The sequence below is a fragment of the Equus caballus genome, chromosome 26 (assembly GCF_041296265.1).
Source record: "Equus caballus isolate H_3958 breed thoroughbred chromosome 26, TB-T2T, whole genome shotgun sequence".
NCBI classification, from domain to species: domain Eukaryota; kingdom Metazoa; phylum Chordata; class Mammalia; order Perissodactyla; family Equidae; genus Equus; species Equus caballus.
In genome coordinates this window covers 35,202,147-35,220,391 of record NC_091709.1, presented here as the reverse complement: position 1 = coordinate 35,220,391, position 18,245 = coordinate 35,202,147, and the positions used below count along the sequence as shown (strand labels likewise).

At 42.7% G+C, this 18,245-nt stretch overlaps 1 protein-coding gene across 14 annotated transcripts in view; it reads left to right on the top strand.

The window, feature by feature from the left end:
- Positions 1-18,245, top strand: part of TIAM1 (TIAM Rac1 associated GEF 1) — a 351,800-nt gene that overhangs the window by 232,738 nt on the left and 100,817 nt on the right. For all 14 annotated transcript variants that reach the window (XM_070252087.1, XM_023630000.2, XM_070252085.1 and 11 more), the window contains 2 exons: positions 5,738-6,185; positions 12,218-12,390. In XM_070252087.1, the coding sequence (XP_070108188.1) occupies positions 5,738-6,185; positions 12,218-12,390 (621 nt within the window). The remainder of the gene's footprint in view (positions 1-5,737; positions 6,186-12,217; positions 12,391-18,245) is intronic.

Sequence of the window (18,245 nt, the reverse complement as noted above, 5' to 3'; positions counted from 1 at the left end):
TTTAGCAACAGTAAGAACTTCGGTTCCGGTAGTTGTAATTGAGAGAAATTTTGAGTCACTTCCCATTGGGAATCATTAGAGAAGAAGGGAATGGGTGCTGGAAACATAAAAGAGCGTGGAGATTTTGCCTCAGGAAAGGAAGAAGAGGGAAATAGAGCTGGGTTTTAGAACTGGTCTAGAATTGGTTTTTAGAGCTGGGACATGTATAAAGGAGCTAATAGTGGGAGGCCCAGGAGTAGAATTTACAAACTTTGCGCTGTTTTGTGAATGTGAAAATAATTAAGAGAGATTTTGTAGGCTCGTACCAACCTTGATCTGCCTATCTGTTTTTCCCATGAGACCTTGTTTTTCCCAAGTTCCTGAGCAATGATCTTTCTTCCATGTTAGTGCAGGAAGCTAGTAAGTGAGGTCAGACAGTGCCTTCTCTCCTTGGGCTGAGATGTAAGTAAGGCTGAAGATGCAAATGACAGTAATTATAGTTGACGCTCTTGAGTAGGTCCTATGCACTGGGCACAGTTCTAGAAACTTGTTAACTCAATCTCGCAGCATCTTACAAAGTGTCTTGCAAAGTAGATACTATCGCTATCCCCATTATACAGATGAGGAAACCAAGGCACAGATTGGTTCAAAGTAACTCGCCTAGAATTGATATTTGCTATACTGAGATTACCAAGGGAAAGTATGTCAAGAGTACACTGAGTACGCCAAGGAGAGAACACTGGGAACCAAAGACAGTGTGCCTGTGTGTGCATCTGTGTGGGAGGAGAGTACTTACATTTTTGGGGATAAGAAGATGATAAAGCAGAGGAAGACTATTTTAGAATTTAATAAGGCGGAAATTGTTCTAATTCAAGCCTTCTGCAGGTCAAAATTTCCTCACCCCACTGAAATTCAATGAACTCTCCTCCACTGTATTTAGCTTCCCAATACAGGTGTATTAAAGCTAAGTTGGATTCTTCAGGGAAATTAACGTAACCAAGAAAAGAGTTTCCAATTGCATTCAGTTTATGACTTCAAGTGGCCAGTTGAGCCTACTGGTCCTTGAATTGTCCCAAGGCCCTTGACCTTTGTGGCTAATTACCTTTTCAGAAATTGTGTTCACCCATCATTAACACAGAAAACCTGTTTCCTAGAGTATTTGTAAGTCCTCATGGAAAAAACTTGAGTCTTGCCATAATGTGTCATTAACCCACATTCATGCTGCGTGGCCCTCTAGATTTCAAGGCAGTGAAAACAGGCTTTGAATTTGCCCCTTGCCTCCTCCGTCTTGGTACCCTGGCTCATTTAAGCATTTGTTGCCCAGCTAAAATGACTAAGAAAACTCTTGCCTAGCAGCTGTTGAATGTTTTGGGCTACAGCTGGCCACTTGTGCATCCAATAGGGAAGTGCTTACATTCATTTTGGGGAACTGCCAATGGAATGGAAACTGGTTAGTGCTCTAAAAACATCTGGCTTGGGAGAATTTGTCCTGGGAGAGCAGAATTGAAGAGTCTCCATACCCCACGAACGTTGTTTATAATCGGAAGCCTCTTCAATGGAGTGTTTCTAACATGGAGAGTTTATTCTGAGCTGTTTTCAGGAAATCTCTGAATGGATCGTGCACCATGTTGGGTGTTATTTCTCTGTCTAGCTAGGCTCTTACTATTTCCGTTGAACTCCTCTGACTTTGGATTAAAAGTCAATATTTGATTAAATATTCTAGGACCAATCAGGTACTAAGACATCGAACTAGATAAGAAGGAAGATACCTTGTATTTGCTATAGAGACTGCCGAGACTCCCATGGGGCTCTTCCCTGGGTCAGTCTTCTATCTTCCTTGGTGCTGGAAGAGTGGGGAGGTTCTCGGGGGCTTCTGAGTTTGGGGAGAATGGGGTTTCTCAGGTATAAAGTGTCCTTGAGACTGAAGTTGTAGGAGTAAGATGACCACTAGGAATGTTGCCATCATGGTGGAGCCGCCTTTCTTCTGAGCTGTTGGAAACCACATGAGAGTGATATGCATCCTGACATCTGTGAATGATGGGCATTTGGGATGCAGCCTCAGGGCGGTGGCTGGTGTCTTTTAAAGTGTGAACCTACAGCCCCTACATCAGAGTATCTGGCTTTGGTCTGTACTAGAGATTCTGAGACCTATAAACTGGTACTTCTTGTATGGTGTTTAGGCATCTGGGTAGTACAGCTCTACTAGAGATGATTCTTTCCCACACTAAAGTTGGAGATGGCTGGTGAATGGGAGGTGGAGCCCTCATTGACCATTTGGGTGTTGAGTAGTGCCTCTGACTGGGTAGTCATCATTTCCCATGATGCTAGAGCATGGGCTTCTGGGTATTTGGGACATCCCAAGCTTCTTGACCAAGTAAGGGCTGGGTCTGGGCAGCCGGCATGTTTCCCAACAGGCTGGGTCACATACAGTGGGGGGATGGGTACCACTGAGCCTGCTTAACCACTTGTGGAGACAAGGTGGAGTCAGCCTGGATCACAGGTTGAGAGCATTCCCCAGCAGTTACACTGGGTTGTGTGCTCCAAAAGTATGCAGGCTCAGCTGCGCCCAGCAGGCCTCTTACCTGGAGTAATCACTTCTTTGCTCAGCTTAGTGGCTATCCCAGGGTTGAACATACACAGCCTGGGCCATGGCAAGGTTACAGCATCAGTTGGTATGAGCAGATGTTCAGGTCTGACAAAGAGGTGAGTGTCTCTGGAGGCCTTAACTCTTAGTTTCAGTGGAGACCTCAGGGCATTTTGTAGGGGGTTAAATGGCTTGTGGGAATGTAGTAGACTATTAAGAGACATGCTCTTGAGAGTTTGTTTATCAGGTCTCTGCTTCTGTTTCTCTTATTTTCTTTTATCTCCTCCTCCCCCTTCCTACCACTTTGAGGTTTGAGCTCTTTTCCGGGCAAGTCAAGGCAAAGAGATGAACAGTCACTCAGCTTTTGCTGGGAAAACCTAGAAGGCGCAATGTTGGCAAACCAAGGGGAAGGCATGGAGTCGACTATTTAGACAGAATCGGGTCAGGGGCTGCCTGCAGCTGAGTGATGGGGCTGCCATGTGATAGTGGAAAAGGTAGTTGGAAGCATGGGTTCCAACCTCCAGTCTGCCACTAGCCAGGCCTGTGACTTTCTGAGCTCCAGCATCCTCATCTATTCAACAAAAGGATGGCTTTGCGGGCTTCCTGGAGCTCTGGGACTTACAAGATGCTTCAAGTCAGATCTCTCCTTTGTTCTGAAGTCTTTCTCCTACGGACTAGGGAGGTTACCTGTGCAGCTTATCTTTCTCTGTCTTACAGAGGAGCATCTCACCTCTTTGCCGTTTAGAGGACAGCTTATAGCTGATTCCTTCAGTTCTTCCAGAGAAGGACAGGAAACATGAAAATGAAAATGAGAAATTCACAAACTCATCTGCCACTACTGATGGATGTCTTGAATAATCAATGATGGTCAAATTTACTTATTGTCTTATATAAAAAGGGAAGCATATACTAAATGTCCTTGCCAGGGAGAGATGTGGGTTGATAACAGTGTTTTCCTGTTTGTATAGAGGATTCTTACTCACTGGATCTGCGTTCTTCCTGACTGTCAATGGCAGGCAGGTAATAGGCAGGACAGCAGATGACAAAGTGATGGGAGCAGCAGTCACAGGGGTCGGCATCTGAGCTGCATCTGTGGTTTCTTTGTCCCCCTTAAGTCCCTCTAAATCCCAGGGGTTTAAACTCCTTTGGAAATGTAGTTGGTCCTTAGAAGCTTTCTTAACTACTTCCTGCTACTGTCTCCTCCCCTTCCCTCCTCCTTGTTTTTGTTATTTCTTTTTTTAGAACATTTTAGATAGTCTAGAAGGTTTTCATACCTCCCACTCCCAGTTGAGCACCTGGCTGAGGTAGTATTTGCCAGGTTTCTCCATGGTATTGTTACTCTTTTTCCACTCTTTGCAGACTGTTCTCCTTGGGTTTTTTTTTCAAGGTGTACAGTGTGGTGATTTAATACATGTATACATTGTGAAATGATCACCACAATCAAGTTAATTAACACATCCATCACCTTGCATAATTACCTTTCTTGTGTGTGTGTGGTGAGAACACTTAAGATTTACTCTCGTAGCATATTTCAAGTACACAATACAGTATGATTAACTATAGACACCATGCTGTACATCAGATTCGCAGAACTTATTAATCATATCATGAAAGTTTGTACCCCCTCAATCAACACCAACCCATTTCCCCAGCCCCCAGCCTCTGGCCACCACCATTCTACACTCTAGTTCTATGCGTTCGACATTTTTAGATTCCACACATGGGTGAATCATGCAGTATTTGTCTTTCTGTGTCTCCTCTTGCTTGTTTTTGTGTTTGGCTCTACCCATCTTTTTGTTGCTCACTTAGTATCCGTTCCTGATGCCCATGAACTTTGAGGTCCTTAAGTTAGAATTGATTGAGATGTTTAGAGATGTGGACACAGCACCTGTCCTGGCCTTGTGCAAGACATTAGTTTGTGGCTTCGTTCATTCTGCCCCATTACCTCAGCAAAGATTTGAGCCCAAAGCATTAATTTTTTTGGCAATTTAGAATACTCTGTTAGTTTTTACATTTTTGGAACATAATTAGTTATTAGACTGAAGGCTCAAAAAATGGTTAAACCCCCAAACCATATATTTCTTTGCCATCTCTTCCATGCCAGACTCAAGTTCCCATTCTCTTCCTTTGAGAAATATCAGTCTGATTTCTTATCCGTAAGACTGTTGAGCCGTCCTGTCCAATACTGCTGTCATTATCCTCCCTTTGATTGCTCCCATTATTTAATTATTGTTTATGGAAATGCCTGTAGCACTTCAGAGCAATTAAGATTTGGATTTAAGACCAGACCTGTCTGTATTCTGGAAACATTCAGCTTGAGAGCAGGGGCCGTGCTTTGGAAGTTCCAAATGTTTTAAAACTGAGAATTGATACCCCCAGCATCTTGGCAGTTGCCCCAAGCTGTCACTTGGCCCAGGGGCAGTGAGTAGCTTGCTTCGGGCTCCTAGCATCCTGGCTTTGAAAGGGCGAGGTAATTGGAGAGCCTGCGTTGGAGTTGTGGGCCCCACAGACTTATTTAGCTCCATGCGGAGTGAGAGGCTGCTTGTTTTCGAGAGAGAAACGAAGCTGATTAGAGCATGAGAACTCTTGGGTGCTCCTGGGATGTGGGTGCTTGCTGGGTGAGTGGGCAAGGCGGTGCGAAAGTTATCTTTTCAGTTGCTACATAGTAAAACAGTCTCCTAACCAGGCCCTTTATTTAAAAAAGAAAAAAATAAAGGTATCAGCTGTAAAGACCTTATTATCCATTTTAACCTCCTACCTCCGGAACAACTAACTCATCAGCCTGCAGAATTTCCCCGAGTTCCAGGCAGCCGGATGAGGGTGAGAGCACTGAGCTCTCCCAGTGCGGTGGTGGGGGGATCTCAATAGCTGATTTGCCAATTAGCTAATTACCCAAGTCAGATAAATGATAAGCTCTGAAGTGTTCTTTTTTTCTTTGATATTTCTTGAACATTCTGAATTGTTGGAAATCACACTGGGGCGGCTTAATGGTTTTCCTGAGCCGCCTGGGTTTGTGTGGGTCCTGGGGTTGAGGAATAATTGGGCCAGGAGGTTGGGAGCAGTGATGCTCTGCGGGTGTCCTGCAGCTACATAGCCCCCGGCTGGACCGACGGGAGCTCTGGGTTACTTCTCTGCATGATGTATGTCTTCTTTTCTCTCTTTTCGGCTCCCAAGGATGTTAACGCAGGCGAGGGCAGTGAGTTTGTGGACAGTGGGATCGAAGGGGCCACCACTGACACTGACCTCCTGTCCAGGCGATCCAATGCCACCAACTCCAGCTACTCGCCCCCCGCTGGCCGCGCCTTTGTGGGCAGCGACAGTGGCAGCAGCTCGACTGGGGATGCCGCCCGCCAGGGGGTGTACGAGAATTTTCGGCGGGAGCTGGAAATGAGCACCACCAACAGCGAGAGCCTGGAGGAGGCCGGCTCAGCGCACAGCGACGAGCAGAGCAGCGGCACCCTGAGCTCCCCCGGCCAGTCGGACATCCTGCTCACGGCTGCGCAAGGCACGGTGCGCAAGGCCGGTGCCCTGGCCGTCAAGAACTTCCTGGTGCACAAGAAGAACAAGAAGGTGGAGTCGGCTACCCGGAGGAAGTGGAAGCACTACTGGGTGTCCTTGAAAGGTAAGAGAGAGCACGCCCTTCCTCCGTCTCTGTGCACCCTGTGCTCTGTAGTGTTCCTGGGCAAGTGATGATTTTTAATCAGATTGAGTTTTTATTTTATACTCATTTAAAAAAATTTATTTTATTATGACAAAAATACTTAACATGAGATCTACCTTCTTAACACATTTTTAAGTGTGTATTTCAGTGTTGTTGACTCTAAGGACAGTGTGTACCCCCGATCTCTAGAACTTAATCATCTTCCTTAACTGAAGCTGTATGTCCCTTGATTAGCGACTCCCCACTCCCCTCTCCCCACCGAAGTTGTTTTATTTTCTTTACTTTTTTCACAGTTAAGCTGGAAGATCTTCTCCTGTCTAGGTTTCTCACATATACAGCTGGTTCTGATAACAATTTCCAAGAGTGAGCTCCAAAAACTTTTTTTGGAATCATTCAAAAAAAGCATGCCTCCCGAAGTGACTGTTTTAGAGAGAAAATCACTAGTTTGAATCCTATAAAATTGTCCCTGCTTTTGGGTAAAAAAGGAGTATCACTAATTTCATAGGGTTCACCTTAAAGCTTAATGGAATGTCTAAGCCATCATATGTTTGTGAAAAAGTCAGTCGCTATTTTATAGTCACACTTTGTATATTTGAGGTTGTGTAGATATATACACACATGTGTATATATCACTGGATTTTCTTTTCATTAATAAGCATCATACTTTTATATGTTGCTATTCATCGTCATTTTAGGCACATTTTTGAATTATGTACATATGTTCTTGCACCTGTCTGCACATGTCTTGGTAGTGTAGAAATTGTAGCACATTTGTGAGCTCTGTATCTCAAAGAGAAAAACGCTTCTCAAGCCCACTTTGATTTTTTGTCGGAAGCTAGATCTGAAGCAGGGTTAGTACATGGCAGGAGAGGTGAGACAGTGAACCAGCGTGAAGGATGGACACAGGAGGAAGGAGTCTGGGCTATCCGGGTGTGGTGCACACACTAGACCGTTTGATCCTGGATTTCACTGACTGGTTGATGTGGAAACATCCAATTCTAGAGGCAGGGAACAGCCTAGAGCTCTGCGCCGTCATGCGCATGTCAACCCCTGAGGGACAAGTGGGGTTTGGGTGGGCCCCTTTACTCGTGGTACCAGCTGTTCTTCAATGCCTGGTGAAACAGGAAGGGAGCATGGAGATTAGAATATACATTTTGCTGCGTGTCACAGAGGCCCACAATGACAGTGCCTTAAGCAAGAGAGAACTTTATTTCCCTTCTACCTACCGAAGGTAGACCATCTAAGGTTGATGTGGTGACTTTCTTATGGAGTCACTGAGGGGCCTGGGCTCCTTCTGTCTGGTTGCTCAACTATTCCTAGAGCATTATCTTAGTCTGTATGGTCAAGATAGCTCACCACCAGGTCCACATGCCAGCGGGAAAATGCGGAAGTGGAGGGTGTACCCCTCTGCACTGAGGGGACTACCGGGAAGTTGCCTGCATCACTTCTGCTTCCATCCCGTTGGCCAGACATGAGCCATCCCTGGCTGCAAGGAACACAGAATAGCTGCTTTACTCCTGGGTCCAGCTGAGTACTGGGTGTTGTAAGACTGGGGAAGAAGGGAGGATCCTGATTGGGGAGCACCATCTGTCCCCAAGAGGACTCTCTTCTCTTGTCATCCAGTGCAGGACAGCTTCACCTACTGCCATGTGGCCTGTGTCTCATGTTGCTGTTTTTTTAGGTTGGGACGCTGTCTTTCTCTTCATGTCCAGATTTTAGACTTGCTGGGTTATGCCACCTCATTACTCTATCTCATTGCTTGCTTCCAAGAATATCTTAGGAAGAGTATAGTTTTTTCTTTTTTTTTCTTTCTTTCTTTCTTTTTTTTTGGTGAGGAAGATTGGCCCTGAGTTAACATCTGTTGCCAATCTTTCTCTTTTTGCTTGGGGAAGATTGTCACGAGCTAACATCTGTGCCAGTCTTCTTCTATTTTATATGTGGGACACTGCCACAGCATGGCTTGACGAGTGGTATGTAGGTCTGTGCCCAGGATCTGAATCTGTGAACCCCAGGCTGCTGAAGTGGAGCACATGAACTTAACCACTATGCCACTGGACTGGCTCCAAGAATCTAGTTTTTTCTCGCATCCTTTTCTCATTCTGAAAGTCTGCCTTAGTGGTTTTGAAGTTTGAACAAAATGTGCAATTCTGACAATCATAGTATTTTCTGTGGAAAAGTGTGTGAAATATTGATATTAAACTTTAAATTTTATTTTTTATGTTACATCAAATAGCATATTATAGTATATGTATATAAAGTATATAGTAAATTTTGAACACAGATGTAAAATCAGAACGTTTCATTTGAGAATATCCTATCAATTTACACGCACTTTGGTTTACACACATACACACACACACACACTTTGGTTTTTGTTTCCAGCATGAATTGGGAAAAGACTATTATTTGATGTAGTGGTTCTGCTTGTGAAACACAGGTCTTCATCCAATGGGAGCATTTTAGAGAATGACTACTATTCTTTCTCATATGTGAACGGCCTTGGTTTAATTTGGAGGTTGGACAGTAGGGTCATGTCTGAGGGGGCCTGGATCATGCCAGCTGCTCTGCTGGGGGAGGGGCGCTGAGATGAGATGAAAGGAGAAAACCCCTTCTTCTACCTCCTGCTTCTCCCCCAAATGTACACACCACTGGACACTGCAGCCTCTGCTCCCTTTATCAGCCTGTCTTATGATTCATTTTATTAACTAGTGCTGAGTTTTTAACAACATGGTCAGAAGACCACCAGCATCACAGTGACCTGAGGTACTTTCCGAGTTGTACCGTACCTGCTGAATCTCAGCGTTTGGAGGTGGGGCCTTTTATTAGTTTGCTGGGGCTGCTCTAATGAAGTACCACAGACTAGGGTGGATTAAACAAAAGAAAGTGATTTTCTCACACTCCTGGAGCCTGGAAGTCTGAGATCAAGGTGTCAGCAGATTCGGTTTCTCCTGAGGCCTCTCTCCTGGTCTTGTAGACAGCTGTCTTCTTCCGGGATCTTCACACGGTCTCCCCTCTTGAACCCCGTCTATGCCCAAATTCCCCCTTTGTATAAGGACAACGGTCACATTGGGTTAGGGCCCAGCCATATGACCTCCTTTTACCTTAATTACCTCTTTAAAGACCCTACCTCCAAATACAGCCACATTCTGAGGTGCTGGGTTAGGACTTCAACATAGGAATTTGAGGGGATATAATTCAGCCCATGACAAGCCCTGAATTTGTGGTTTCAGCATGCTTTCCAGGTGATTCTTACACTAAATTTGAGAACAGCAATGTTGGTGGCATAGAATGAAAATAATTACTTGGGACATGGAAGAAGGTTTTTTTTTTTGTTTCTGTCATTCCCTGGAGAGTAAATGATACAAGAAGTGAGGATATAGGCATTGAGGAGCACAGCTCATGAGCCCATTGGAGGAGGGAGCCTTCACATTCTTGGTGACCCAGATCTGAGTGACACAGTCTGTCAGGATCTGAGCCCAGAACACAGAGCCACTGAGTCCTTCTCTTCAGAATCCTGACAGGCTCCAATTATATATTGACATACTCAGGGCTTGTCCTTGCCACTCAAAGGCAAGAGTGGCTGCTGACTTTTTCTTAGCAACCCTTGGATATTGAGAATTAAAAAGCAGAGCACCTGGGAACTGCAGGGCAGAGGTTTCTCCAAAGACTTTTTCACTTTCGACGGAATAATTAATTAAAAAGAAAGATTTCATTTTGAATTAGTCTCTGGAGTGTCTTCACCGACAGCAGAAGAGCATACAGATTACGTTCAACTGAAGATGAAGGTAAACAGACCATTATCCGGGAGCGTGTGGTTCCAAGATCTGCTTTTTCATGTTAATCTTAAAATTGGAACAAGTAGATAATTGAGTAAAAACCGACTTTAACCACCTGCTGTTGTGGGTGATTGTAAACCGAGGTGGAAAAATGATAAAAGCAGCAATTTGGGAAGACCATAACATGTTCAATGTGTGCACATACCAGGATTTGTGACTGTCCCCTACTCGTTATCCACAGGCATCATTCTCTATTCTCAACTATGAGAAAGTTGTCCTGCTCTTTTTCTGTCAAGGATCTGCTCATCATTAGTGTAGCATTAGCCCTAAAGATTATTTAGAGCAGGGTTTCTCAACAGGGACACTATTGACGTTTTCCAGGTGATTCTTTGTTGTGGGGGCTATCATGGACAGTGCAGGATGTTGAGCAGCATTCCTGTCCACTACCCACGAGATGCCAGTAGCACTTCCCCCCGTTCTCCTGCCCCCAAGTTGTGACAACCGAAAGTATCTCCAGGCTTTGCCAAATGTACCCTGGGGGGCAAAATTACCCCAAATCGAGAACCTCTGATTTGGAGGAAAACAGCCTATTGTTTCCTTTTTTTTCTTCTTCTTCTATTTATCTCTGACTCTATGTTAGCTTAAGACATGGAATCAGAGGTACAGATGATTCTGCAGTGTGATGTATGTGTTCCTGAAAAAACTCGAGATCTTCCAAATGACAGGGATTATGGGAAAAATAGAGCTGGGGCAGACTACTCAATAGGTATGGAATTAAATTGTATACATGCAAGTTTTTAACCCCAAACTGAAAAAAAAATAACCCTACCAAAAATACTTATATACTTAACATCTTAATTTCTAACAATAAATTCCACAGAAAACATAGGAATTCATCTTTAAAAAAAAAGTCAATATAATTTGAATGGATAGAAGGAAGAATTGAAACTCCTAACTTACAGAGACAGTGACAGCAGTTAGAATGTCCTAAAGCTCAGGAGCACCGTGCACTAGGACTTTAAAGCAAAGCTTTTGGTTAGACTACGCCAAGGGAAAAATTGTGAAGTGGGTGGGCACTGTGTACCAGTATGCTGTGTTCAGCTCTGTTTGGAGACACTACATTCAGCAGCTGTCACATGCAAATGTGAAATATTATCGGCTAGGAAAAATTGCCTTTGAGCTAATGTGACTTTTCCATTGATCCTCATCGTTCTACGTTATTAACCACATATAAGCAAATTTGCTTTATGGAAATTCATACAGTAGCTGTGAATAGATTGTACGTTCGAGGGCTTTGCTGTCCACATGAAATGTGGCCCTTGCTTGTGATAAGATGTTGAAAACGGACTGAGTTGGCTTACGATGAAGTTAAGAAAGAGTTATCAAGTTGGGCCCAGGCTTCCTCTGGAATTGGTTTTGATTAGTTGAGAGTAAGTGTTCAGGTTGTAATTAGTATTGACGTGAGCCTCACGTTTAGGCGACGATGGAGGGTGTTGAAGCCGCCTGGCCACAAATCTATGAAAGGTTTCTATTGCTACTGTCTCATGAGTTTCATGGTACAATTAAGTGTGGACCAGGCCGGTGCCTTCCCACAGGGCTTCATCCGTGTGCCATGCATTTCCTCTTTCAGTGGGAACAAGGACACGTTCTATTTCTAGAAAAACGTTTTATGGAAAAGAGCTGAGACTAAAAATCTATCATTTCTTTTCTTATCCTTAAACGCCTAAAGCCAATATTTCAATTGTTCTCTCCAAGGGCATAGTCAAGAAACCCAGTGAATTGCATTTCCTGGTAGCATATCGCGTGAGACATATTGGGGAGGGGCTCCCCTGGGACAGTCCTCACACAGTGCTAGTTGCTGTTCTGGCCTGTGGAACTCTATTTCCAGTCACTGCTAGCCAAAGGAGCTGCAAACCGCCCCCGGCCTGTGAGGACACCTCTAAACACTCTAAAACAGAAGTAAAGAGTCTGAAAGAAGGGCAGGCGTGAAAGAGTCCCGTCTGGTTGAGAAGCTGTGATATAAGAATCTTTACCTTTCTCTAAGCCCATCCAAGGTCTCGGTGCAAGTGTGGCCTTCTTCTCTTTACTCCCTAGGTTTGCACACACTGTAATTTACAGCCCTTTCCTGGTGACAAGGCACAAACCATAATTTCCACTGCAACTTTTTGTGGCACAAGCGCGCCATACTCATGCAGACCCCTGTTCTTTTTTCCCTAGGGTGTACGCTCTTTTTCTACGAGAGTGATGGCAGGTCTGGAATAGACCACAACAGCATCCCCAAGCATGCCGTCTGGGTGGAGAACAGCATTGTGCAGGCTGTGCCTGAGCACCCCAAGAAGGACTTTGTCTTCTGTCTCAGCAATTCCCTGGGCGATGCCTTCCTCTTTCAGGTTTGTTGGGCACTTCCTTTGTAGGGCATTTCAGACCTCTAAACCAGACACTTTCCCCTCCTGCCTATGAGCCACACCCTGTTTTCCTTTTACTGGTGGGTTTTATCTTTTGCTCATTATTGAAACAAAAATGGTGAATGACAAAATAACCATCTATAGTGAATTCAGAAATGAGAGAACTCATCCAGAGGGTTCCAATGTGAAGCCCAAGAAAGGGTGTGAGTTGAGGTTGAGATCTTCCTCTGTCTGCCATGGGTCGAAGGATTTTTCTGTGTTGCTTTAATACCATTTGTGTAGAGCTTCAGAAAAAGGATCATGAAGATCTTAATTTAGACATGATTCGAGCTGTCAAAATTTTTTATCATAATATGTTCTCTTCTGATATTACTCAGAAAGTGAAATAATGAGACCTCAGCAATGACTCACTAAACGTGAACTGTTTCTCTTCCTCATCTTGTCAGAACTTTTTACGCAGTGTTCTTGAAGTTTGACTGTTAGTTGTGTTAAAAAATGCTAACCTGCTCATCACTTCAGGATTAACACTGACTTTTATAGGTAGTCCTTTGAGTTTGGTTGGTAATGATATGCTCTACCAGAACTTTTTATTTTTTATTTTTATTTATTTTTTTTGAGGAAGATTAGCCCTGAGCTAACATCTGCCGCCAATCCTCTTTTTGCTGAGGAAGACTGGCCCTGAGCTCACATCCGTGCCCATCTTCCTCTACTTTATATGTGGGACACCTGCCACAGCATGGCTTGCCGAGCAGTGCGTAGGTCCACACCCAGGATCCGAACCAGTGAACCCCAGGCCGCCGAAGCAGAATGTGCGAACTTAACCACTGCACTACCGGGCTGGCCCCTGTACCAGAACTTTTCAGGATGTTAAGAAGGCTTTCTGCATTTATTCCAGTAATGCGTGAATTCCTCAAACCTTTATTCCATGCTTCCACTGTGCTGTGCACAGTGCTATTCAGAATACCAAGAAGATTTTGACAAAATTCCTCCCCTTAAAGTGTTCACATGTAATACGGGAGACAGACACAGGGCTAGATCTTTATAGTGTGGTAAAGCCTGACAGTGAATATTAGAGCAAGAGTAGGGATGGATTGGGTGAAATGGACAATTAGAATAGTCCGTGCAGAAGAGACAGCCGGAACAAAGGTCCGGAAGAGAGTAATAGTTTTATTTCACCAAGTTTCTGGGTTTGGACTCTACGATTATTTCCATTTGGGCGGTTAAAGAAATATAAAGTGGTAATTTTGTTTGTGAACAGACAAAAAGCATCTGGTTTTTTCTTTCTTTAAATCTCTAATGTAAAACATACATAAAGAAGAGTACACAAAACACAAATGTATTGCTCCATGAACTGTCACAAAATGAATGTGTAACTACCACCCATGTCAAGAAATAGAAGTGTCTAGCACCTTACAAACCACCCCTGTCCACATACACATATGCAGCCTACTAATTGAATGGAGTCAATATGTATTTTATCATCCAAGGCTAGGACACTTTTGTTTATCTGGGAATGTCTTCATTTCTCCTTCTTTTTTTTTACTTTTGCTGAGAAAGATTAGCCCTGAGCTAACATCTTTGCCAATCCTCCCCTACTTTATATGTGGGTTGCCACCGCAGTATGGCCAATGAGTGGTGTAGGTCCACGCCCTGGATCTAAACCTGCAAACGTTGGCCGCCAAAGTGGAACACACCAAACTTAACCGCTATGCCATGGGGCCAGCTCCTTCCTTCATTTTTGAAGGATAGTTTTGCTGGATATAGAATTATTGATCGACAGTCTTATTTCAATGCTTTGCAAATATCTTTACACTGCCATCTGGTCTCCATGGATCCTGATGAAAAATCAGCTACTAATCTTATGAAGGTCCCTTGTACAGATGAGTTGGTTCTCTCTTGCTGCTTTGGGGATTTTGTCTCTGTCCTTAAACAGTTTGAATCTGATGTGTCTAAGTATTGTTTCTTTTTTTCAGTTCATTCTACCTGGAATTCATTGAGATTCTTGGATATATAGATGTGTATGTGTTTATGTGGCATTTGGAAAGTTTTCAGATATTGTTTCTTCAAATAGTCTTCCTGTCTATTTCTCTCTCTCTTCTCTTTCTGGGACTCCCATTATATTTATATTACTATGCTTGATGGTGTCCCACAGGTCTCTGAGACTGTTTATCTTTCCTACTTCTTTTTTGTTCTGTTCCTTAGACTGGATAATCTCAGTTGACCTACTTCAAGTTCATTGATTCTTTTTTCACCAGTTCAAATCTGCTGTTGAGTCCCTCTGGTAAATTTTTCACTTCGGTTATGTTACATTTCAACTCCAGAATTTGTATTTGGTTCTTAAAAAAAATTTTTTTTGTTTAATTTCTCTATTGCTATTCACTACTTGGTGAGATATTGTTCTCATACTTTACTTCTTTAGAGATGATTTCCTTTAGTTCTTTGAATATATTCAAAATAGTTGATTTTAATGTCTTTGCCTAATAATTCAACATTTGGACTTCCTTAGGGTCAGTTTCTATTGTTGGCTTCTTCTCTTGTGTATGTGCCATACTTTGTTGTTTCTTTGTGTGTTTCATACTTTTTTTGGTTGAAAACTACATTTTAAGTAATATAATGTGATGGCTCTTGAAATCAGATCCCCTACCCTCACCCCCAGGGTTTGTTGTTGTTATTTGTTTTTGTTATTGTTGCTTATTTGTTTAATGACTTTCCTGAAATCTGTAAAATCTTTATTCTTTGTCATGTGTGGCCACTGAAGTCTCTGCTCAGTTAGTTTAGTGGTTAGCTAATGATTGGAGAGATTTCCTTAGGTGCCTGGAAGCAATTAATCTCCCACTCTTTCCTGAGGACCTCTGTGTGTCTGTCTTCAACAATGAGGCAGCTAGTTAATGACTCTGCCTTAACTTTCACCTCTGCTAGCAGAGCCTCAGGGTCAGCCAGGACAGTGATATAGGCCCTTCTCAGGATTTTCTGGACATGTGCACAGTCCTTTACATGATATGGCCTTCTAGATTCCAAGGACTATGGATATCTTATGAATATCTTATTCCCCAGCCTTTCCTAAAGTTTCCTGGTCAACCTCTTTTTTGTCCCACTAGTTCTATCTCAGGCAAACACAATATTAAACAGTTGTTACTGATTGTTTTTCATAAACTGTGCGGGAGTCAAAGCTATTTGCATGAGTGAGTTGTGAGTTAGATCAAATAACAATGAGCCCTGTGAGTGGGGGTTCCCTGTGAAGTGCCAAACAGGTTGAATAATGACAATTCTCTGAGAATGGTATTTTGGGGAAGCTCTAAACCCATTCTGTCCCCTTCAGTGGTTGCTAGACTGCTAGTTTTCACATGATTGTGGAGATAGAGAGATGAGGATGAGAATAGAGCAAGCTAAATGCCCCCAAACTTGCTGTTCTTACTGAGATTCAGCCTATTTTTCCCCGATAAATGCACCTCAGATTGTTGCAAGATCTAATTAATTTTCAGAGTTCTGAAAAAGTTGATTTTGACAGTTTTTACTGGTGTTCTTTTCGCTTTTACAGAGGAGCAGCTTTTTGAGGTCCTTACTGTCCCCTTGCTGCTGATACACTCACCAGGATACTTTAGAACTGTACGATTTTGAAAGTCAGAGCATCACTGTTAACAATTATGCCAGGATAATAGGCATTAACTGCAACAGCCCCAGGCCAATGGGGACATCTGGCAGCCTTTCCATAGGTGTATTTGGGTGGATCCAAGTTTTGAGAGCTCATGAGTAATGTTGCTATGAGTAGTCTGTACGTATGTTCAGGATATATTTGTCCACATTTCTATTTGTATGTACCCAGGATTGGCATTGCTGCGTCAGGGAATATATGCACATATTCAGGGTTACTAGACATTGCCAAACAGTTCCCATATGATTAAGGTACTTATGCTCTCATCTGTACCTTAAGAGAATTCCAGTTATTCCTCATCTTTGCGCACACTTGATATTGTCAGGTCTTTTTAAAAAATCTTTTTAAAGCTATTAGTGTAAAGTTGAGCAAATTTTCATGAGTTTAATATCACCATTTCAATATCATCTTTGTGAAGTGCTTATTCAGTCTCCTGACTGATTTTTTTCATCGGGTTGTCATTCTTCTCTTAATGATTCAAGGCAGTTCTTTACATATTTTGTATATCATCTCTCTGTAGATTATATGCATTGCAAATATCTTTTTCCATTCTGTGGCTTGCTTTTTCCTTTCTTAAAGGTGTCCTTTGTTATACTGAAACTTTTTAATTTTAATGTAGTCTCATTTCTGAAGTCTTCCTTAATGAGTAGTGTTTTGTATATCCTATTTTAAAAATCTACATGCTCTAAGTTATGAAAATATCATTCTATATAACTTATAAGCCATTGTTTTTCTGCATCTGGCATAGCTTTTTATTAATTAATTGGATATCTGGCAGATGAGGAAATGCCTAACTATTCTAACAATAACAATAATAACAATAACAACATTATTGTGGTAGCAGCAGCTATCTTTTACCGAGCCCTCATTGTATGCCACCCCTTGAAAGTGTTTTACAGTGTGAGTCACATTTAATTCTTACAGCAGCAATTGGTGACTTGGATTGTGTATCACATTTCAACCGACTGCTGTAGACTGTGTCCCCTGTTGGGTGAAGCTGAGGCTTACGAAAGCTAGTTATTGGCTGCAAAGTCACACCGTCAGAGTGTTGGGGCTAGATTCAACCCAAACCTCTCGTTCTACAAAGCCTCTCATTGCCTAAGTGTACTGTTTATCTCATTTCTATTTCTATTTACCCTAAAAAGAACATGAGTGAGAGTCAGTGACCACAGTAAAAGGTGACTAACCTTTTCTTGTCCTTAGAATTAAACCACTCATTGGGAAGATTCCATAATCAGAACTTGATTTTGGCCATTCTTGCCTCACCACACAGGTTAAATGATAATCTGGTTGATTTTAGTACACTCTCCTTTTTACTGAAACATCTCTGATGTGAATTCCTTTTGAAAGGACCTTCCTGGCCATAAAATTGCTAATAGAATTTGAATACCCAGTAGGTCACATTGAATAAAATTCTTTTGTGGCAACATAGGACCTTATTCATGAAAACCTCTGTGTCCTCTTGTCATGGTGAAATTTTTATGCTACTTACGTGGGATAGAGCACAGAATGAACCTTTTCAGAGGAAATTACTGCTGTTTGGGATCCATGAGGGCATTTTCTACCTTCTACTTATTGTAATCCACATAACTCTAGAGGGGCTGAATTTGAAAGAAACCTGTGTGTGTAGGGGGTGAGGGAGATCGACCACGATTATGGAAATAATTTGTAGGTTATTCCAGCCCCAGGGCTCAATTCAGTACACGCAGTTTCCAGAGACTGTTTGCTGCTGATTTGACGCTGTTATTCAGATTCGCCCATGGAAAGGGGAGTCGTGTTACCAGCAAAAATAGAAAAGGGGTTTTGTGTGCAGGATGGGGGTGGGAATGGGCACGAGTGTTAGAGCAGCTTGTATAGAAGAAGTGCTATGCTGTCTGCAAAGGGAGGCTGGAGCTCCTGTACTGAAACTATTTTAATTAGAGTTCTTCCCTCCAACTGGAAGCCAGAATCAACACCCACCACCTACAAGTACAATTTCCTCTTAGGCCTTCCTTCACGCATTCCTGGAGCATGTCACATACAATTCCAAAAAGCTCAGTGACGTTTATGGCAACATATCCTAACTCCTAAGTTTTTAATTCTTATATTTAATGCCTTGGGAACATAGTTGGCAGGCAGAATAAGAATGATGCCTGATTGGGTAGAAAATCATATGCAATTATATATCTAAAGAAGTATAGAAAATATC